The sequence below is a fragment of the Oncorhynchus tshawytscha genome, linkage group LG14 (genome assembly GCF_018296145.1).
Source record: "Oncorhynchus tshawytscha isolate Ot180627B linkage group LG14, Otsh_v2.0, whole genome shotgun sequence".
Classification (NCBI taxonomy): domain Eukaryota; kingdom Metazoa; phylum Chordata; class Actinopteri; order Salmoniformes; family Salmonidae; genus Oncorhynchus; species Oncorhynchus tshawytscha.
The window spans coordinates 8,577,117-8,595,112 of NC_056442.1; the positions used below are offsets into that span (position 1 = coordinate 8,577,117).

The 17,996-nt window shown below is 43.0% G+C and overlaps 2 protein-coding genes across 5 annotated transcripts in view; one reads left to right on the plus strand and one right to left on the minus strand.

Moving 5' to 3' along the window:
* LOC112266477 (gamma-aminobutyric acid receptor subunit beta-3) overlaps window positions 1-17,996 on the minus strand; it is a 49,703-nt gene that overhangs the window by 11,699 nt on the left and 20,008 nt on the right. For 2 of the 4 annotated variants that reach the window (XM_024443966.2, XM_024443967.2), the window contains exons 2-6: window positions 12,899-12,946; window positions 12,128-12,219; window positions 11,922-11,989; window positions 4,262-4,482; window positions 2,109-2,191 (exon numbers count right to left, since the gene is read on the minus strand). In XM_024443966.2, the coding sequence (XP_024299734.1) occupies window positions 2,109-2,191; window positions 4,262-4,482; window positions 11,922-11,989; window positions 12,128-12,219; window positions 12,899-12,946 (512 nt within the window). Of the gene's footprint in view, window positions 1-2,108; window positions 2,192-4,261; window positions 4,483-11,921; window positions 11,990-12,127; window positions 12,220-12,303; window positions 12,750-12,898; window positions 12,947-17,996 lie in introns of those variants that run through there. The other 2 variants (XM_024443968.2, XM_024443969.2) reach the window with 2 other exon arrangements.
* Window positions 13,736-17,996, plus strand: part of LOC112266478 (gamma-aminobutyric acid receptor subunit alpha-5) — a 30,464-nt gene continuing 26,203 nt past the window's right edge. Inside the window, exons 1-4 of the mRNA XM_024443971.2 lie at window positions 13,736-14,671; window positions 15,294-15,378; window positions 15,563-15,687; window positions 17,088-17,155. Coding sequence (XP_024299739.1) covers window positions 14,653-14,671; window positions 15,294-15,378; window positions 15,563-15,687; window positions 17,088-17,155 — 297 coding nt within the window. The 5' untranslated portion in view covers window positions 13,736-14,652. The remainder of the gene's footprint in view (window positions 14,672-15,293; window positions 15,379-15,562; window positions 15,688-17,087; window positions 17,156-17,996) is intronic.

Sequence of the window (17,996 nt, forward strand, 5' to 3'; positions counted from 1 at the left end):
ATTGAAAATAATCCAGTAAGGTGATTGTTACCCAGAAATGATTTGATATTGAGATAAAAATGGCTGCATTGGACCTAACACATCACAGTAATCTCCATTGTGATTGGATATCTTATACTAAACTCAGCAAAACAAGAAATGTCCTCTCACTGTCAACTGTTTTTATTGTCAGCAAACTTAACATGTGTAAATATTTGTATGAACATAAGATTCAACAACAGACATAAACTGAACAAGTTCCACAGACATGTGACAAACAGAAATGGAATAATGTGTCTCTGAACAAAGGGGGGGGGGGTCAAAATCAAAAGTAACAGTCTGTATCTGGTGTGGCCACCAGCTGCAGTAAGTACTGCAGTGCATCTCCTCCTCATGGACTGCACCAGATTTGCCAGTTCTTACTGTGAGATGTTACCTCACTCTTCCACCAAGGCACTTGAAAGTTCCCGGACATTTCTCGGGGGAATGGCCCTAGCTCTCACCATCCAATCCAACAGGTCCCAGACATGCTCAATGGGATTGAGATCAGGGCTCTTCGCTGGCCATGGCAGAACACTGACATTCCTGTCTTACAGAAAATCAAGCACAGAATGAGCAGTATGACTGGTGGCATTGTCATGCTGGAGGGTCATGTCAGGATGAGCCTGCAGGAAAGGTACCACATGAGGGAGGAGGATGTCTTCCCTGTAACGCACAGCGTTGAGATTGCCTGCAATGACAACAAGCTCAGTCCGATGATGCTGTGACACATCTCCCCAGACACTGACGGACCCTCCACCTCCAAATCGATCCTGCTCCTGAGTACAGGCCTCGGTGTAACGCTCATTCCTTCGACGATAAACGCAAATCCGACCATCGGCCCTGGTGAGACAAAACCGCGACTCGTCAGTGAAGAGCACTTTTGCCAGTCCTGTCTGGTCCAGTGACGGTGGGTTTGTGCCCATAGGCGACGTTGTTGCCGATGATGTCTGGTGAGGACCTGCCTTACAACAGGACTACAAGCCCTCAGTCCAGCCTCTCTCAGCCTATTGCAAACAGTCTGAGCACTGATAGAGGGATTGTGCCTTCCTGGTGTAACTAGGGGCACTTGTTGTTGCCATCCTGTACCTGTCCCGCAGGTGTGATGTTCGGAATGATCCTGTGCAGGTGTTGTTACATGTGGTCTGCCACTGTGAGGACAATTAGCTGTCCATCCTGTCTCCCTGTAGTGCTGTCTTAGGCATCTCACAGAACAGACATTGCAATTTATTGCCCTGGCCCCATCTGCAGTCCTCATGCCTCCTTGCAACATGCCTAAGTCACGTTCACGCAGATGAGCAAGGACCCTGGGCATCTTTCTTTTGGTGTTTTTCAGAGTCAGTAGAAAGGCCTCTTCAGTGTCCAAAGTTTTCATAACTGTTTCCTATCGTCTGTAAGCTTTTAGTGTCTTAACAACCGTTCCACGGGTGCATGTTCATGAACTGTTTATGGTTCATTGAACAAGCATGGGAAACAGTGTTTAAACGAATGAAGATCTGTGAAGTTATTTGAATTTTTACAAATGATCTTTGAAAGACAGGGTCCTGAAAAAGGGCTGTTTCTTTTTTTGCTGAGTTTATAAATAGTATTTATACTGAAATAGTCAAATGTTATTGTCACGACTTCCGCCGAAGTTGGTCCCTCTCCTTGTTCGGGCGGCGTTCGAAGTCACCGACCTTCTAGCCATCGCTGATCCTCTTTTCATTTTCCTTTGTTTTGTCTTGTCTTCCATCACACCTGGTTCCAATCCCATCAATTACATGTTGTGTATTTAACCCTCTGTTCCCCCTCATGTCCTTGTCGGTGATTGTTTGTTGTAAGTGCTTGTGCACGTCTGTCCTGGTGTGCATCGGGTTATGTATCCATTATTTGATTGTTCTGTTTTCCGGTGGGTTTTTTGTTATTAAACTGCGCCGTTTGGAAACACAGTTTTTGCTCTCCTGCGTCTGACTTCTCTGCCGCCAGTACGCACCACTTACAGTTATACTGAAATCTTACACTGGATTTATTTTTTATACTGAAATATTGAAATACTGAAATGTAATATTGAAATTGTCATTTCAGAGGTTGATGGTATTGGGGTCACTCACAGCTCTCGATCTCCAGAGTGCAGTTCTGCTCGTCGAGAGGGTACCTCCTCAGGTCCATCATACAGGCTGCCGTCGTTGTGATCCTGAGGTCAACACACACACACACAAGGGCGAAGAGGATCACATTAACTTAAGCTTTACCGGAGCCCACACACACATTCTCCATCCATACTGTCTGCTGTGGATCCACCTTAACTTCTCATCTGTGCATGAAACCATATAATTTCAGTATAATGTTATTCACCATGACGTTATGATCTCCTGAACAACCACAGTCAAGTCCACAGAGAGAAAGGATATCTCTCGGTTCCCACTTGTAAGCAAGAAGAGCTGAAACTGAATACATTCCAGTATAGACTATAATTGTTGAAGAGAAACCACAACTGTGCCTCGATCTTTACTCATAGTGTCTCAGTTGGTATTAGGTTCAGCCCGGTAGACCAGATTACCTTAAGATATGACGACATTCAGAACCAGAACTCATCATTACTGTACACTCACGTCTCGGTTACTTTAGTGGACAGGTAATGTAACATCGGAACATTCCACATTGTAATGTCTGGAGATCCTACTCTGGCATTCCATTCCATACATTATCACTTACAGTTGGACCGTGGGTTTCAGGGTGAGTGATTGATTGAGTTGGGATAATAACAAGTGGACTGTGGTCCCGTATGGCTCAGTTGGTAGAGCAGGGAGTTGCAGCGCCAGGATAATAGGTTCGTTCCCCGGGCCACCCATACGGAAAATGTACGCACGCATGACTGTAAGTCGCGTTGGATAAAAGTGTCTGCTAAATGGTATAGATATGAACACTAGGGGCTTTGTCCTTTTGGTCAGGTCATGAGGTTGAATATTTTCGGTACAACAGCGATTGATCTTCCTCACGTGCCCTCGGCTTGAAGAAGTCAGAATCGAACCATGTTTGCACAAGTTGCTGAATTCCTGGACTCCGTTAGTGAAGCTGTGAGCATTAAGACAGTTTAAGCTCCACAATCTAAAACATATACGTCATATATGTCTTTATGGATAAGAATGCCAGGTCACATAGCTATACTGTCATCTCAGAAATGCATTACATCCAGACGAGTGTGTTCGTCAGAAGCTATTAGCTATTAGACAAGATGGATGATTCCACCTGCGCACCTGCAACCGTGCGCACACACACACACACACACACACACACAAAGTACAACCACGCACGTGCGCACACACACAAACACACACACTTATCCACACAAGCACACGCACCCACCCACACACAGCTAATAACACAACTCTATATGAGCTGTACACAGGGTCAAGCTCATGCACCCACATACACACACACACACACACACACACACGTGTTCTTTAGAGGGGGTACATGAAACAGATTTACAGTGTGTTAAAAGAACAGAATCAACGCATTGTATTAAATCCAATTGATATAAAACAACTACGTATAATTCAAAACTAGCCCACTGCGAGTGATTAAAATGCAAAAATCATTGAATTTCCATGCTGGATGGCTCAATTTGGAAGAAAATCATGCATTATACCTATTCATTATCCTGATGAACAAGTCAGGACTTGTCAAACAACAAAGACCAATGGTTATGGATATTGAAACAGGCAATCGTAACAAAGCAACAGCTGAGCTTGCGTCATCATCTATACATTTTATTTTTTCCTTCATGTTTTCTTCTCACCATATATTTGGAAAATACATATTTCAACAGAGCATGACAATGTACACGCTACTGCACCAATATGTCGAGGGAAAAGCTAAACTGAGCCTATGGGAAGGGATTATATTTACTCGCCAAAAACATAGCAGCTGGTGGCCTAGAGGTGGTCCAGTGGTCTAAGCCACTGCCTCCGGAACACAAAGATCACTACAGCATGGTTAAAAATCTGGTCCACTGCTATTTTTGGACTCTCTCCGCTATTATTCCTCTCTGACTCTGCTATCCAATAAACAGACATAAAAGAGAGGAGTGGGAATGCCCCACTTCTTCAAAAACACATTAAAAAAACCTAGCAGCTCATACATACCATACAGCATTTATTACTATAAAATAATCAAATAAAAGATTGTGATATCCCTTCAAATGAATCAGTCTTGGATGCATTCATCTAGAACCCATTGATTCCACTGCTTTGGAACCCACCTCAGGCCGTAGAGCACTGTTCCATCTGGGTGGAGGCGGATCATGCGGTTCTTGACCGTCACACCGTGGACGAAGGACTTCTTGTCATTCAGGAAGTAGGTGTCAGGGACCCAGAGTGAATCTGCCACCCGGTTATCCAGGGTAAGGTTCAGTGGGATCCCTAAGTACGCCAGCCTCTTGTCCCTCCAGTACTGCTGGAAGTACATGGTTAAAGTGTAGTCCTGGAAGGAGATGAACATATGGTGATGTTAGTATACTGTAGTATATTCACTTCTTTATTTTTGATTGACATACAGTGCCTGTGTGTGTGTGTGTGTGTGTGTGCGTGCGTGCGTTTCTTGAGGCTGCACCCCATAGTTCTGAGAATGATTGTGGATAGGCCTATTTTGGGAGGAGAGATGAGGAGTTTACAGTCACAAGCTGTCAGAATGGTGACGGGTTAGGTTGCAACGTGGTGGCACACAGTACTCTACTCTGACCCATCCCCATGCCAACCAAACTGGTGTTCCAAATGTTCTCTCCACCCACTCCACTCCGCCTCAATTACCGACCCTCTGTGTCAAAATGGCCGCCGCAGTAGAAGGCTTCCCAACCAGGCAGCAGGAGGTGTGGCATGGCTGTGTGTGGCATGGCTGTGTGTGGCATGGCCGTGTGATTCAGCCACAGTTCTAATGGTGATTACACAACAGCCATACTGTAGGCAGGTCCAGGCTGTACCAGCAGTCTGTCCAAGTGGCTCCGCCACACACTCCAAAATACCCGACAGCAATGTGTTTCTCTCTCTATGCCAGCAGCACTGTTATGAGTGGAGCCAACCACATGGTCTCTGACTAAAGCCAATTACATTGTGTGGTATTGGGTCCAATATTTCAGTGCACAGCCTACTCAGTCCTTGCATCTCGCTATGGAGGGGAGCCAGAGGCAGGACGTCATGCCAATTGAAACTGAGGGGGCACGTACTCCCTCCATCTGATCAGTTTTTAGGATAAAGAGATACAAAATGTACACTAAGTGTATGACTCTCTACACCTCCAACAAGCTATTCAATGATGTCCCCGGAGATTATTTCAGGTATTTCAAGATGGGAGTGTTCAGGGGTGAGAATTGTAAACCAGTCAGGGATGTAGTTTTAGATAAGTCTTTACATGAAAGAGCATGAATGATTTAAATAACCACAACCACTGTAGCCGGGTCCTGCATTCAAAGCCGCAGCTGCCTTGGAATTCTTATAAATCTTGCACGGGGACATTCACAGAGCATTTCAAATAAAGGAGTAGTTGCTCACCTTGAATCAGACAGTTTATCACACTGATGCTGTCATGCTACAGTGGCAATTGTGGTGATCTCCTTGAAGGAGGAATCTGCACTTTCAGTTCCGTTCAAAGTATCAACCTGGAAGGACTGAGGGGAAGGCTCTTTGCATGTTTACTGCACACTGTTTAGCTGTGTGTGTGTGTGTGTGTGTGTGTGTGTGTGTGTGTTTGCTTGTGAATAGGCTTTAATCTATTTTCATTCAATAACGCACCCTGTAAGGACTTATCAGTCATGGTTGTCCATATTACTGTGATTTTACTGATACTACATTCTCCAAGAAAGCTTTTTTTTTGTCATTCTGTAATTCATTTAGTGACCTAATGTTATGGATGACACTGGATGTGTCCCAAATGGCACCCTATTCCTCACATAGTGGGCCCTGGTCAAAAGTAGTGCACTGTATAGGGAATAGGGTGCCATTTGGGACACATGTCCTGGTGGGAGGTGAACCTGCTCTTGTTTGGTGGCGTCGTTTATTCAGCCTACAGTGTGTGATAATCCCCTGTAAACTGACCGACGCAGTAGCCTACTATTCTCATTTGTCATTGCAACTGCTCCCTGTCTCCTCATTATCAAACTAGTTTATCATGATCATGCTTTCACACTAAACCACTCTTTATGGAACCAGCACCATCCCACCAACAACATCCGTAATTCTACGGTCACACGCCTTGACGTAAATCTGTGTACTTTTAGTGCATTTACAAATGGGCTCCTTATGACATCGTGCATCCGTAGAAAGATGAATGTGTGCATAGACCCCAAGGTCATTAGCCAATACAATACCAACTGATATTGTGAGAAGCTATGTGAGGCTTATTTGCATGCGGTCCCCACATGCCGTCATGTACTGTCTGCACAAACACAACCTCTGTACGGTCCTTAGCTATATATTATCATACAGATTGACGCAAATCAAAGGAGATATTTATAGTGCAGTGGCAATAGTCAGCTGGCAGTTTGTGACGGTCTGATCGCAAACATTCTCTACGTTAACTACAGTATGTCGCTCATAGCTCATCTGAGGTCTCTTAGCTAAAACACCTCTGGATAGTGTGAGAAATAATAGCCACCTTGATAACCATAGTAACCATCAATGACAGCATACTAAGGCAAACAGCGATAACCTACACGAACAGTGATCCTCAAAATTGCAAGTGCAGTTATAAAAACAAATCAATGCAGCTAATTCGGGTTATACATGATCATCAATTATCAACCAAAACTCAGTGAAGAATAATTTGACGCAGTCGGTCATTTTCAAAGCAAATTCCACAGCCCCCCCCCCCAGAGATTTCTTCTTGGAAGCCCATTTTCCACTGCGGGAAATCACCCTCTCTCCCCACTTCTGTGGTGAACCTCAACAGCATGTTAAAAATAGCATGCATGGCCTCTGTTCTACTCTAAGGGCCTTTAGTAGTAGCAGCTGATTACCCCAGAAATGATCGTACATACGCTATGAGAGGGGAGACCCAGAGCCGTATATGGAGATGTAATGGACACTAATGGCTTCTAAACACACAGAGCTTTGGCCGCGATAACAATGGATCTCTCTGTACGTGCATTAGTGGGGTTTGATAGATAAATCAGGATTAAAATGGTGATAAAAGGCTTGATACAGGATTTACAAGTGATTCACAAGGGGCAGGAGGCGACCAAGAATTACACAGAAGACTGAAGGGATAAATAACTGCCTGTGTACACAGACACAAGCAACATGATATGATGCTGGGCCAAAGCATTGCACAGGAAATGTGGGCACTTATCTTCAGCTTTTGCCATGCCCAATAGAAAGCACTCACACACACACACACACACACACACACACACACACACACACACACACACACACACACACACACACACACACACACACACACACACGCTCTACAGACTTTGTAGAGGGATCATGCTACTGCAGAGAGCTGGCTTCATGGATCGATAGAATCATGTCCGATAGCAATCATAAATGATAAAGTGGGGGTCAGCGTTGAAGCATAACCCCATTACTCCTCTTTTAACTCTCCTACAGCACTCTGGGAAATACGGCATTAACTTCAGGAGACCAATTGCCTCACAACTCCGAGCAGACCTGCCAATATTCATAGGGGTTATAATGGTGCACTTTGACATCTGGTTACACATAGTCCCTGATGGAACGTTAAAATGAACCTATATGTAAATTCCAGGGTCAGTATGGTCTATGGGCTGTAAATAGGGCAGGATTTCTTCAGATAGACACAGTGAAAAGCAAACAGTTATGACAGGAACAGTTGGAGAGAGGAAAAATCTCCACTTCATATGCCAGATTTTCTGCACCCACACACCCACACACACTCTGCAGAGGGACTTGTACTGACGGCTGGTTACTCGGGCTATCTCAGAGTGAATTCAAATCGTTATCTATTTCTGCAGTCCTTTGTGGGTTCGTATCTCCTCCATACAACACAAAATAAGTGTGTCATACAACAACAACTTGACTGAAGCTACCCGACAACATTTCTTCTCTTTCTTCTCCAGTTGCCTATGATTCAACTAACCTGAAATGGACAGTAATTTAAGTAAAAATCTATTGTTCAATAAACTGGGGAAATATAACAAAGGAAGTGCACAGTGGCCATTCAGATCGTTCATCAATTTTCTTTGGTCAATACTGTTTTTCAAGTTATAACATCACCTGGGTGCAGTCATCACACAGTCATATAGTTAGTGCTAGTAATTACCCTAGTTCCCATGGTAACTGATGGCTACGGCTATGACAGTCTCTCCCCTGCCTCCTCCATGCAGTGTTAAGAGTAGAGAGAAAACATCCCTTCGGGAAGACAAACTGCAAATGTAGCCATCCCTAAGGTTCTCACAGAGAGAACAGCTTATTAACCCAAGATCACTGACTATACACAAAAGCAGTATTTACCTACACATGTAGGCCCAGCCAGTGTTTTAGAGCTAATTCTGCCATTTCAAAGATATAGAGTCCCCACGGGACTACATATTATCTTCAAAGAGATTCTTCTATCAAAGGGAAAAGAGGAGCATCTCATTTACACATTTCCAACAGGCTACTTCCATTGTCGCGGCGCAAAAGTGCCTCCTGTTCCAAGGTAAACAACTGTCCCTGGTTTCAGGAAGATCAAAGCACATTAATGGTTTACTTGGTTGGGTTACAGTGCTTACTAGAACGACCGGAATCACTACAAGACCAGGGTCCGTATGTGTCGAGTATCACAAAAGGAGGAGGAGTGCTGATTTAGGTTTGGGTCCTCCATGTCAACGTAACCTCATTTGTTATGATCTAAAGGGCAAAACAGATCCTGGATCAGCATCCTGAGACGCATGAACATCCTCCAGGGTGACTATTACATCTTCCAAAACTTGTTGTCTTAATTGAACATCATCCAGAACATTCATTATGTAATCAGTGAATTCATTAGTTCATATTTTTCTTCTATTTGTCTCTCTGTATGTTCCTTTTTGCGTCTTGTTCTTGAGAATGTCACATGTATGAAAAACCCGGGGCATGGACTGTTCTCCATGCTCCTGTGCTAAATTTAAATTGATTAGAGGTATTACTCCATTACACTGCAGTCCATTGATTATTTATTGCCATTACCATTTGTATGCATCTATTTATCCTGCTACCAGTCACTATTACACTATTACATTGTCAGAGGAAAAACCAAGCCATGAGGTTGAAGGAATTGTCCTTAAAGCTCAGAGACAGGATTGTGTTAAGGCACAGATCTGGGGAAGGGTACCCCAAAATTTCTGCAGCATTGAAGGTCCCCAAGAACATGGTGGCCTCAATCATTCTTAAATGGAAGAAGTTTGGAACCACCAAGACTCTTCCTAGAACTGGCCACCCAGCCGAACTGAGCAATCGCGGGAGAAGGGCCTTTGTCAGGGAGATGACCAACAACCCGATGGTCACTCTGACAGAGCTCTAGAGTTCCTCTGTGGAGATGCGAGAACCTTCCAGAAGGACAACCATCTCTGCAGCACTCCACCAATCAAGCCTTTATGGTAGAGTGGCCAGACTGAAGCCACTCCTCAGTAAAAGGGACATGACAGCAAGCTTGGATTTTTCCAAAAGGTACCTAAAGACTCTTAGAGCATAAGAAACACGATTCTCTGGTCTGATGAAACCAAGATGGAACTCTTTGGCCTGAATGCCAAGCGTCACGTCTGGAGGAAACCTGGAACAATCCCTACAGTGAAGCATGGTGGTGGCAGCATTATGCTGTGGGGATGTTTTTCAGCGGCAGGTAGTGGGAGACTAGTCAGGATCGAGGCAAAGATGAACGGAGCAAAGTACAGAGAGATCCTTGATGAAAACCTGCTCCAGAACGCTCAGGACCTCAGACTGGAGCAAAGGTTCAACTTCCAACAGGACAATCCTAAGCACACAACCAAGACAATGCAGGAGTGACGTTGGGACAAGTCTCTGGCCCAGCCAGAGCCTGGACTTGAACACGATTGAACATGTCTGGAGAGACCTGAAAACAGCTGTGCAGCAACGCTCCCCATCGAACCTTACAGAGCTTGAGATGATCTGCAGAGAAGAATGGAAGAAACTCCCCATCTTTCCCAAATACAGGTGTGCCAAGCTTGTAGCGTCATACCCAAAAAGACTTGATGCTGTAATCGCTGCCAAAGGTGCTTCAACAAAGTACTGAGTAAAGGGTCTGAATATTTATGTAAATGTGATTATACATTTTTTTTTATCTATATAAATTAGCAAAAAAATCTAAAAACCTGTTTTTGCTTTGTCCTTCTGGGGTATTGTGTCTAGATTGATGAGGGGGGGAAACAATTGAATAAATTGTAGAATAAGGCTGTAACATAGCAAAATTTGGAAAAAGTCAAGGGGTCTGAATACTTACATGTATATCCTAATACACTTTTTATGTATAAACCCACCTCAACCACTCCAGTACCTCTGCACATTGAATAAAGTACTGGATCTGACCTGTATATACAGTACTTGCATTCTATTATTTATTTAACTCACATCGTAGTTATTTTAATATTTTTTGTTATCTTTATAATTATTATTATTATTATTAACACTGCATTCTCAAAATAAGAATTTCACTGTACTGTTTCACACTTGTTGTATCCTGTGCACATGGCGAATTAACGTTGAAACTTGAAATGTGTTGGCGCTGTCCTAAAGTGGCTTCTCACCTGAAGTGCCTGTCCCAGGTAGGGGAGCATCTCAGAGATCATTATTTCTGATAGAGACACGAACAGCTGCTGTGCACATGCTGCGCCACTTTCCAGTATACACACTGCACAGGCACAGTTGTAAGAAGTTGAGCCCAGGCATGTGTATTCACAGACAAGCCACAGATGCATGGGGTGGTAAAGGTGTGTGCGGGGTGGGGGTGTAGAGGTATGTGTGTATGTGTGTGTGTGTGTGTGTGTGTGTATGTGTGTGTGTGTGTGTGTGTGTGTGTGTGTGCATTGTGTGTGTGTATTCAGAGAGAGAGAGAGAGAGCTTGCGAGAGTAAGAGAGAGAGAGCTTGCGAGAGTAAGAGAGAGATAGCGAGCGAGAGTAAGAGAGAGATAGCGAGCGAAAGAGAGAGAGAGATACAGAGAGAGAGAAAGAGAGCTTGAGAGAGTAAGAGAGAGAGATAGAGAGAGAAAGAGAGTGAGAACTTGAGAGACAAAGAGAGAGAGAGAGAGAGAGTGTGTGAGGGAGAGCTGGGGAGAGAGAAAAAAAAACGTATTTGAAACCCTTATTCAAGGTTTCAAAGACCTCTCTGATGAGAACAAACTACCGGTCCTGTAGGGGGAGGACACCGAGAGCTGTGTGTTGGCAGCTCACTACATTGCTGCCTGCCATAAGATGAGGTACATTGTCTGTCAGACCAACCATCCCTGCTCATGTCCTCTATGCCATTGTTATTGGTTATTTTCACCCTTGATTATCGTTGTTACTGTTGTCCCGTTGACAATAGATTATTACTTTTTTAATTATGTTAATATTGTAAATCTCCAAAGTAAGCTTTGGTAATATGTACATTGTTAAGTCAGGTCAATAAAGCAAATTGAATTGAACTGAGAGAGAGAGATAGAGAGATAGAGAGGGAGAGAATGCCCATGTCTAAGCTTCTCATACTCATATTTGAAGTGCTGGAGTTGCTGAACATACTGTACTTTTCACTTTACCTTTCACTTTTCAATAACTCTAATTGTAGGACATTATTGCATGATTTTGAATGAAAGTTTACGCATTACGTGAATCCCAGGAGAAACATATTCAAGTACTATATGAAAGTGAGCAAAGCAAAAAGCACAATTGTGTGAGTGTCCCAATGTTTACAGTAATCGGGGGTTCACTCACCATGTTGACTTCGGATACCATGTCTATGCTCGCCACATCTATACTCATGCCAACTGCAACAGGGGCCCCTGTAATGCAAATGCAATGGTATCATTTACAATGAGAGTGAATTCAAAAAGTGGCTGCAATATGAGCCCAAGATGAGCGAATCTGCATAGTAAACATGGACACGCTGCAACATGGTTGCCCCACTTTTGAAAACGTACCTCCAAAGTCTGGTCGAAGACGAATATCATATCCCTTTAGTAGTTTGTCCACCGTCTCTTTCACAAACGACATGTTCCCTGGTTCATTCACGCTGAAACAACAACAAAAGGATAGCGTTTGCTACAAAATTGCACGTTCGTTTCTCCGTCACACTTTTACTAGAGAAATCACTCACCTTTGTGCGCAACAAACGACAGCTACAATCACTGGTGCTGAAAGAACACTAAATAATTTTCCACTCAGAAAAGCCCACATTCCTTACTGTTTTGGTGAAAAACGTGCAACGCAAAAACGGTACAATGTGTTTACAAATCAACAAATCAGATTATTCCATTGGCAAGTTCTCGTGGAGGAAGTCGTTGGCTTTTCAGACCGTTCAGATCTGTTCGGTTTGACATCACTCGTATTTTGGATTTCTCTCCTCTCTCTCTATGCAACGGGGAGACATGAAGGAACTATACTCCTAACTGAAATGTATATTGGCTACTGGCAAAGACTCCACCGGTGGAGGCGGTAAAGGTACTTTCTTGGATTGGAGCCAACCCCTCTCACTCCAGATATTCATCTAATTGACCGTAAACCTGAATATGTTCTAATCCCAATAAGATTTCACATAATGGGCCAAATAGATGTAGGCCTAGACTGAATTTCTATACCTGATGCAACGTGTCATAAGAGGTCTATCTCCCTTCCTCCAAGTCCTATTCAATAATCAAAATCGACCACTCGAGCCCGTGGGGACTGTCAGTCTACATGACTGACGTACTTACCTGGTATCATAGATTGCAAACAACTTCTTGTTTCCATCGACTGCATTCCTGAGGGGGAAAAACAAGAGGAAATATGACTCAGTAGAACACTTTCATTTTCACCTGCACAGTAACACATGGTGACTATGATTTATATATACGCTGATAACTCACACCTAGCAACATACAACGCAGTGTAAAGTCTGTGATTTAGTCAATTTAGTTTTAGGCGTCGCTATAGCAGCTTTGCAGTGGGTAATTTGTTTTTGGACCATGATATGTTCTTATAATAGCACACACTTGGCATACTCTCTTTCCCAAACACTGGAAGTGCTTTATATGAAAAGCATTGCACTTTAGGAATAAGTATTTTAACAGGCTCAAGTTTGTTTCAGCACCGTGGACAGCACCACCCGATGGAATTAATGTAGGGTCAGAACGCGCTATGGGAAACGGAGCTGTACGTGGGGCTGAAACACCTTAGCACCACTTAAATAACTCACATATACCTGGCAATTTACAAGACAGTGCGACATGTGTCTACTTGGTGCAAATAATTAACGTATTATAGATATGTCAAACTGAACTGTCAACTATTGGTTGTAATGTAAAAAGGTGTAGAAATTGAATACCGTGCTACAGGAGAGTGAAATATGATTAGTCAGTATAATGTTCTGTCAAAAAATATGGAGTTAGAGTACCCTCTTATGGCAATTGGTATAACGACTTTGTTTGATGTTGGCTAACTGTAAAAAAAAAAAAACAACGTGCTTTTGTCAGTAAGATTGTGTAATCACACCTTTTGATAGACATTGATTTATTGCGGTCCTTCTTTTCATATTTGAGTGCGGTCATTCTCGATTTCCTCTGATCATTACCGTAATAATTCTCATTGATGGACCTTAGGCTGGTGAGTCATCGTGGCATAATAGGTCGGGGTCGAAATCAAAGGCAGTACTCTGGAGGCAGCGGTACCATGTGCATTAGAACTATAATAAGCGGTACTTCTCTTTTCAACAAAGCTGACGCATTTCCCACTGAATGAGAGAAAAAGCTAGGTAAATAGAGGGGACCAAAATTGGACATGTAGGTGAATAGGTATACTATTTTATTGGGTCCTTGGGATATAGCCTTGTTTTTTTTCTCTTCTGGATGGATCAACCCACTGCCCCTCATTGATTAAATTGATTTCGACTAGACAGCTAATTAGCTTGCGGGAGAGGATGGCGTTGTATTAACTAGCCACAGCAATATGCATAGGCTAGAGTAGCCTACAGTGGCAAGTAAGATAACAGGGGAAAGTTAAGTGACGCTTGGAGTTCCTGGAGGATCGTTTTCACTGTCGCACCTATGATAACGCACCGGTTAGCAAATCGTTGCAGTGTGTGCATGTGAGCAGCAACTGGAGGTGAGTGTGTTTTCTGACTAAGATGGGGCGCCGGGCCGCTAGTCCGCTCTGAGTGGACAAATACCTTGAGACTAAGGGTATGTAACACGAAAAACGTTGTTGTCACAACCGAAGATGAGGGCTCGGCATTAAAACCTCTCATCTCCAAAAGGCGCGAAGGAGGTGGCGGCACAAGACGCAAACATCCGCTTGATATGAGTAGGAAGTCAGTCAAGCAAATCAGGAGAGAACAATACACGATCGCGACTGCCTGCGGTGGCAACTATAAACGGAGTATATCTATATCCCTCTGAAGGAGCAGCAGCATACCCTTGACTTTCATTGCTGCGGGTTTTGTATCGCTTTTCTAACCTGGATTTAAATCAAGATGATGGCTCTCTCTACAGGTAATTGATTTTCAACCCTCTTTTATGCATGAGGATGGCATCAGAAGCACCCCCACTCTCCTTCCCTCTTTTGTTAGGGGGGTATGAGTGGTTGGGTCTGGGGAAAGGGAACAGTGAGGGTACATCATTAGCCTACATTGAAAACCTATTTCACTGCCTGCGAATTCATACGCAGTGAGGATCACCAATACAATGCAACTGCGAACACGAACAGTTGCCGCAAAGTGGGGAGATGTTATAATACTGCTGCAACAAGGTGTTTAGCATTGGGCAAAATGAATGCACACAAGGACGTGGGCCAGGAATGTAGAAAGACATGATTGGTATATTCACAGTTTCAAACAGTTATTGTGTCAAGGTTAGCCTACTGATTACTCTTGTAGGTCCATTATAGGGCTGCTAGTTGAAAGTGTGCGTGGTCAGGTGTGCGTATTGGGGGAGGGTGGGGTACAGTACAACACCAAAGTACTTATCATTATGGTACTATAGTATTACTAGTACTGTAGTAATAACACTCTGGTAGGAGTATAGTGTAGAAGATGAAGGAGAAGTAGGAGTGGGAGTATGATGACAATACATACTACTGAAAGTACTGATTGTGGATTATATGTTGTTATTCCAGACATAGAGGACAAAATGCCCAGCTTTTCTACAATGAAACACGTGTGGATCTCTGTCTTGCTGGTGTGTATTACATGTCACGTGGGGTAAGTGAAGCGTTTACCATCCAATCTGACTATACACTGCATTACATCCTCATTTGAACAGTAGATATACTGTACATGTCCAACGATGATGTGCTTTATTGACATCGACACTAGCCTCGTCAAGCAGTCTCCATGTTACAGTATGTGGAACTAACCAGCCTGATTGATGTTCTGTCTTTCCCAGTCGTGGCCAGACCACAGCAGAGGCATTGAAAGAGGCAGAGGCTAATGACAACATCACCATCTTCACGCGGATACTGGACGGACTGCTGGACGGCTACGACAACAGACTCAGACCAGGACTTGGAGGTAACGTATACCGACTTACAGACCACTCTGATCCAAACTCGCATCACTAGAGGTTACAGTACAAAGCAATACAATACAGTATTATATCCGTATTCATTTTCTTGGGGCAAATGTCATTCACTAATACTCTTATTTGACGTTGTATTTCCTCAGAGTACACTCAAGCCAGGTGCAGCAGGACCATTGTAGCATGCTGATGCAGGGGATTTATAGAACCGAAATACAGTGTGAAATGTGGATGTTTCTGTTTCAACTTACAGTTTGTCTTTGTTTGAATTTATACTGAATGTATTTAGGTTCTTTTGCAACTTGAAGGGATTGGATGGGGGAAAGAGAAATACTAAGAGAGTGTGCCTGCGTGTGCACTGATTTAATGCAATTATATTACTGTAGCCTAAATGCTATGCAGGTTATGCCGCAGCAAATTAACCTGTCACAAGAAAAAAAGTTACCAGCTGATGAGACGATAAATGCATAGTGCGCTCCATACTGAGATGCGCTGTGTGACCCCAAGTGGGACCAACTATATGTTTTGGAAACACCCCCTTACTTGCAGGGAGAGGGCTCTGGGGCGTTTTCGTTTTGGTTGGGGGCACCCTGGAGGCCACCCCCCTCTTCCCCAGAAAGCATATGAACACATCATAAGCAATGGCAAAATGATTAGCAAATTAGCTTTAAAACTGCAACATTTTCTCTCAGTCTCATGGCAAAATGTTTAGAATAGTATGAGATAAGCAAAACTGCAGAATGCCAATGCTTAGCCTCATACATAATTTGTGATCCAGAATAACATTTTCCCCCTCTATAAAATCACACTTGCTAGACCTCTTGGATTCAGTGAGAAAAATAAAGAGACTGTTCTAATATACAGAATTGCATTGACTGGAATATATTCCAAGAGCAACGCAATCACAGTAATAGATCAATCCTAAGTGAGAAGGAACTGCACTGCCAACACGCCATATATCACACAGCCCCCCTCATGACCACCACCTCCATCTGCAAAAAGTAACCTTGAGATCCAGACCTCTATTCAGACGAGAGAGAGAGGGAGTCAAAGAGTGTTCACCGGAAGATAGAAATATCCTGCATCTCTTAGAGGAAAGAAAATGCTCTACCTCCGATTTGGTCTTACAGTGATTTTTAAAATCCTTTTCCCCCCCTTTCTAAATCTTTTTTTTAATAATGTCGCTAATGTAACATGGATACATCCAACATGGATTTGCCAACTGGGGTTGGAGAATAGAGCTGCACACACTTCCTCAGAATGATTTCTGTCATTGAAGGCTGTAAAGATTTCAAATGGAAATCTCGATGATGATTACTCATAAATTGAATTTGTCCCTGTCCCTTGTCTCTTCATGTTCACGGTCATATTCCAAATCCCATTCTATCCACAGAAAAGGTCACGGAGATCAAAACCAATATATTTGTCACAAGCTTTGGCCCAGTTTCAGATACTGAAATGGTGAGTCAATTTACAGCCCATTTCATTATGCACCATTTCAATTACGTCCATTAACGCAATTCTTTGCGATCGGAGTAACACCACACCCTCATGTAAATGTTAAAATACACAGCAATTATCCTAGGCGCATATAGTGACATGTATTCATATTTTTTTGTTCAAATCAAATCAAATTTTATTTGTCACATACACATGGTTAGCAGATGTTAATGCGAGTGTAGCGAAATGCTTGTGCTTCTAGTTCCGCTTCTAGTTAAGTAATAAATCAATATATTTTCAAGAAATACATCATGGGCCAGATTCCAGGATGCAGATTAAGCACAGTCCTGGACTGAAACGTTATTTCAATGGAGAATCTCCTTTTAGTATTTATTTTTGTGGTCCAGGACTAGTTTTACAGTTTAGTATTTTAATTTGACCAGGAAAAGAATCCTGCAGCAACAGGAAATGTGAATTATTACATGGATTACAATTAATGGACATTTTTGTGGGCGTTGATACACTTTTCGTTAGGGAAAATCAAGTCTGACATTTTTAAGGTGAAAATTGCTAACTTTAAACCTTTTTATCCTCATAGTTTATACAGATTGTCAATTCAAGATTTTTTTTGCAAAAAGTATTATTATATTATTGATCGATTGACTATGACTTTGTGTAAACAGTACTCTTCTTGCGTTGTGTACAATCAGTCATCGACACGGAACTCCAACGTGTAGCACCAGTCATGGAGATTTATTCTGATAGGAACAGCACAAAATTGCACGTCATGCAATGCACGGCTCACCATCCAACTCTGCACTCACGCACGCTGGTTTGGTGCTTGTTCACTGGGACGATTCTA